This window comes from Nansenia antarctica (assembly GCF_963989245.1).
Source record: "Nansenia antarctica genome assembly, chromosome: 13".
Classification (NCBI taxonomy): Eukaryota; Metazoa; Chordata; class Actinopteri; order Argentiniformes; family Microstomatidae; genus Nansenia; species Nansenia antarctica.
The window spans coordinates 13,607,281-13,612,728 of record NC_137683.1 but is presented as its reverse complement, the minus strand read 5'-3'; the positions used below and the strand labels follow the sequence as shown (position 1 = coordinate 13,612,728).

Below are 5,448 nucleotides of genomic sequence, written 5' to 3'. Positions count from 1 at the left end.
ATGATAAGATATAATTGATATAAAAGTAAAAAAAATGGAAGTACGAATTACAGTTGGACATTTTAAAGAAAACCCCCAGATTCGGGTTCCGACCTGTTCCAGAACCAGAAGGCTTTCTGACGGACAGCCGGGCCAGGCCATGCTCTGAGTCTGACCATTGGACGCTCCGACCGGTGCGGTGTCCTTGGTTCGAGCACTCACCTCATTATAGAATGTGCAGCATTACTTTCGCCGCTAGATGGCAGTATGATTTAGTGTTAAAAACATTTGAATATTTTGTCGAAAAAAATGTCTTTAGGGGATACGTTTGATTTTCACAGACCTTTTTTTCTACAAAAAAAGCACCCAGGCGAGCGTAGCCTATAATATTCAAATGAATTATAATTTGCACAAAATTGATAGATTCAGGTAACCTGACTGAGTTGGGCTACTTTCCAGCTGTCTAGGCCTATTCACCAAACTCTCACTTTGAGCAGTAATGCCTACGTTTTATGTAGTTATAATACTGCAGTTGTTAACATTTAAAACATTTTTACAAAACACACACAAAAGAGAAAAACTAAATAAATGAAAACTCACCTAACAATGGTTGATGAAAACCCACTTAACAATGGTTACACACTACAGACAAGGTATGTAGAGTAGTCTTGATAAAGTAAAACTTGTCAATTGCAGGTGTCTTTCTTGAAATAACGTCCAGCTTGCCACAAACGCCAAAATCCATCAACTGTCTGAGCACAAGGGAACAGTCACGTTTGACCTGACAATTAAACACATGTCTAATTGGGATTACATTTTATCATCATATGCCAACGCATTGGGTTAATCGGGTACAAAGATACATTTGTTGCTACAATGGGGGTCCTAAAATGTGAGATCATGTGAACAGACCACCTGCGGGGCTTTCATTGCCATTTCAATATCATTCATGTCAAGGCCTTGCACTCTCTCAGTAACACAAGTTGTGAGAGATGTTTCGATTCAAGCTCCGTAAAATAGTGAACAGTAACCTGTTCAGCTGGGACAAATTAAAGTGAGATCCCCAAAGTTCTTTATTTCAATAACGTCTATCAAAACAAAACGGTCGCAAATTGGACATTTAGGGGAACCTCGGTGCATCTGACGGGACACTTCAAACTACACGTAACCTTTATTCTTTGCCATTAAAGAAAGATCAAAGTGTCCGCAGATGAAAAGAAACCCGTTCCCTGCATTTAAACTCCATTCACTTCGTCTTCTTTTAGTAAATTAAGAAGCGAGCCTAGGCAAGCATGTGAAGAAGTTTTTAACAATTATGGAGATGCTCTCCAACTCAGCCCCTGCCTCTAATTACGTCTCTGATGGTTAAAAGGGTTCCCTTCTGCCGAGACGCACAAAAGGATCTATTGCAGACATTTGGTGACCGCAAGGAATCCCAAAGTACAGAGTGGAGTGATGGTGGGAGATTGACAACTCTAAACAGTTACACAGAAGTGTACATTTATCAAAATGCTTTTTTTTATTGTCAAAATAAAAGTCATATTTGCTTTTCCACAAAGAGACATCTACACTTTATACAAATGTACAATATCTTATAAATTTTCTTTTATACATCATTTACATGTTTGTACACCAACATTATATAAATACATTTTTGCAATGAAAAAAACAACCCGTATAATACTTGGGGCATTATTAAGGCTTAATTTAAACCATCTTTGATATTGTGATTGATTTATACAATTGTGTTTTTGCCTGGCACTAAACATCTGTTAACAAACCAAAGTACTACTTTTCTATGTAGTAGCCTACATTAGGAACGAAATGTTTCTAGGCCTATGTGTAAATAAAGAACCGGTCTGAATAACGTTATACATATCAATGGAGAGGAATTAACTCGTGTTAATGCCAGGTACATTGTTTTAACCAGTTCTTCAACAGCTTTCCATACAGATGCCATCAACGGTTCGTTACTATGCTAATTAAGTAAACGAGTGAGAGACAATCTCCAAAACAATTCGTGAGCTTAGAATGATAAGGTTCTATCTCCGTCTAGGGTAGTTCAGAGATATTGAGCGTCAACGTTTTTACATTCCATTATGTTTGGTGAGATGGAAACCTTTGTATTTTATGAATTACTAACTCAACAATTTCAACATTTTAAAAACAACACCACACAGGCATTAATAAACACCTAATGGATCAGATTATGTAAAAAACTCAATTTTGACAAAAATGGAGATGGAACCTTATAATTCTAACGTCACGAATTAGCAGTCCATGGGGGTCCCTATTCAGACCTGTGACAGTGGCATTTGCTTGGGGCAGGACACCGAGCTGGCGGTGCCCGACCTCCACGTCAGTCCCGTGGACACATCACTATACATGGACCCACTGGTCCCCTTACTGCCCCAACAACACCTAGTGCAGAAAGTCCTCCACGATTCTAATGTTTTCCCCGACCAAATCCACACGCCCGACGTGATGCCCACCAAGAGGCACATAAAGTACTTCAACATAAACACGGCGTACTCCGGCTTCTTGAGGTCCCTCTCCGATAGGCAGGAGCAATTGTGGGCGATCTCCCAACCCTGTCTGTTGTGTTGCTCGTAGAAGTAACACCCGACTATGGTAGTGGCGGGCACCGTGTACAACACTGTAAATATCCCGATTCTGATCATCAACTTCTCCAGCTTGTCCGTCTTCAAGTTCGTGCCCCCTTGCTTGATCACGCTGCGTATCCGGAACAGGGACACGAACCCGGCCAGGAGGAACATAGTGCCGATAAATAGATAGATCACCAAAGGCGCCAGTACGAATCCTCTGAGATTGTCTAAGTTTTGGTTGCCCACGTAGCAGATCCCGGCCACGGAGTCCCCGTCCACGGAGCTCAGGGCCAACACGGCGATGGACTTCATGCTGGGGACGAGCCAGGCGGCCAGGTGGAAGTACTGGGAGTAGCCGGCGATGGCCTCGTTGCCCCACTTCATCCCGGCGGCCAGGAACCAGGTCAGGGACAGGATGACCCACCAGATGGAGCTGGCCATGCCGAAAAAGTAGATCAACAGAAAGACCACCGTGCAGAGGGCCGGTCCGGTGGTCTCGTAGTGGACGTGCTCCACGTCGTATTCCCGGTTGCAGGCCACCTTCTCGTGTCCGGCGATCAACCGCACGATATACCCGACGGACACGAACATGTAACAGGCGGAGAGGAAGATAATGGGTCTCTCGGGGTACTTGAACCGCTCCATGTCTATTAGGAAAGTGGCCACGGTGGCAAACGTGGACACAAAACATAAGACCGACCACAGTCCTATCCAAAACGCGGTGAACGTCCTCTCGTCCGGGGTGAAATAGGGGTTGTGGCAGGGCATGGCGCAGTTGGTGATCTGGCCCGTTTTCACCCGGTTGTAGAGGGGATGCCGGTCGGTGTTGACTTGGACCATGGGCGTGAGACACTTGCACCCCGGTTCGCACGGAGACGCACCCGGTGGCTTGTATTTACCGGGTCGGTTATGTCCTCCGTTCTTAGTCTTCTGTGGGTTCACCGGTTTCCCCGGTCCCGGATGGTTGGTGGGCTTAGAAAGCACCGGGGAAACCGTGGTGGAGTCGGTTCTGTTGTAGTCCATGCACAGGGTGTCCGGGTTGCCCTGCACCGGGAGTAAGTCACATTTCATCCGATCGGGCCAGGGGAAACCGTACTGTCTCATCAGGGGCGCGCAGCCCGCCCGGGCTCTCTCGCACACGCTCCGGCAGGGGGGCAAAGGCTTTTTATAGTCCTCCAGGCAGATCGGGGTGTACATGCTGCAGAGGAAGAACTTCAGGTCCGGGGAACACTGGATCTCCACCAGGGGCCAGAACTGGTGCACCTCCAAGCCCGCCTCGTCCTGTGTGTCGTGGTTGAACTGGTTGGGCATGTAGGTGTAGTTGTAGCCGATGCCTCTGCACAGGGGCACGGCGATCTCCTGACAGGTGATCTCTTTCGCCGCGGTGCCGCTCGATCTGGGGAAAATGCAAGCCAGTGCCAGGAGCAGGTAGATCCCCAACAGGTAGTACTCCATCGTCTGATCTCTCCTCTGTTGATAAAACAGCTGGTAGTAGAAGTGCGCTCGTCAATCGTGCGCGAGCCCCCAGTCCGATCAGAACCTGTGCATGTGCAGCGAACCCATCTCGCTTGACTTGTTTGCACAGATAACGTGCAAACCGTGTTTACTTTCTTTCAGAGAAAGAGCGGAGGAGCAGGGTAGAATAATAATAATAGCCTTCAGCAGGGCTGAGCAGTCAAAGATGGCTGAGGAGATGCAGAGATGCAGAGATTCCAAACACCGGCGTTCCCTCCCTGGTAATGGGGGTATATAGCTCCAGCTTACTGCATCCTCGCTCGAACAGCCTCTTGGCTCCCTACCAGTTCCCTGCCAGCGATCCTACAATTATAGACAGGCCTGCGTTTAAGATCGTTGCCTACTGTCTACCGAAACACAGCGACTACATTCGTTACGCGCGTTGTCCTGCTCTGTTTCCCATACAAATCGTGGTGCCACGGGCGCCGTGTTTGAGTATTTATACCGAAGGCGGTGAAGTCACGCCCACACGCTCCACGGTCCAATCAGAGAACAGCAGAGGCGGGACTTTGGGATAACGTGACGTTAGAATTATAAGGTTGTATCTCCATTTTTGTCAAAATTGAGTTTTTTTTACATAATCTGATCCATTAGGTGTTTATTAATGCCTGTGTGGTGTTATTTTTAAAATGTTGACATTTTTTAGTTAGTAATTCATAAAATACAAAGGTTCCATCTCACAAACAACAACAACTTTGACGCTCAATATCTCTGAACTGCCCTAAACGGAGATAGAACCTTATCATTCTAAGCTCACGACATACCATTTATGCCTAGTGTAGTGTGCATAAGGCACCCGTGATTAAGGTAATAGCCTTATACACCCGTGAATGATCCCCCAAAATAGCTTCTTAATTGCATTGATTTGATAACAGTCCTCATTTTAAAAAACATTTATATAGATGAGTCTGATTATTAGATTGTAATTGCCCAAACATATGCCTACCGTTTTTTTTTTTCTCAATGTTTGCCCAATTTCAATGACTTTACGCACTGGTTGCAGTAGGTTAATTTCAACATGATAAGACCAACCAGGAGGCTATCTGCCCTTAAGAAAGGGATAGTTATTTTTTAATTGAGTGCTGATGTTTCGTTTAATGCTTGCACATGTCAACGCCAAGAACAAGCATGTTAGTTAAACCGTGGCTGAGGACAGCCTTCACCATTCCACCACATTATTGTCCACTCAAGTCTACTTTAGGTAAAGTTTTTGTTTGATTACATAAACACCAGACAACTAACTGCAAATGGAAAAAAAGTGAATGGGCCTAGAAGAGAAAGTAACAATGTAATAAACGTGTATATCATCATTTAGTGTACTATTTTACAGTGCCAGTTTACAAAAGGA

The 5,448-nt window shown here is 45.2% G+C and overlaps 1 protein-coding gene across 1 annotated transcript; it reads right to left on the bottom strand.

The window, feature by feature from the left end:
- Positions 1-1,485: 1,485 nt before the first annotated feature.
- Positions 1,486-4,495, bottom strand: fzd8a (frizzled class receptor 8a). Its single transcript, XM_080544260.1, has one exon. It carries the CDS (start codon positions 4,038-4,040, stop codon positions 2,274-2,276), a length of 1,767 nt encoding a protein of 588 aa, XP_080400386.1. The 5' UTR covers positions 4,041-4,495; the 3' UTR covers positions 1,486-2,273.
- Between the last annotated feature and the right edge of the window lie 953 nt (positions 4,496-5,448).

Bases quoted from the DNA above. Each gene is read 5' to 3' on its own strand.
- fzd8a (XM_080544260.1), bottom strand. From the start codon at position 4,040: ATGGAGTACTACCTGTTGGGGATCTACCTGCTCCTGGCACTGGCTTGC.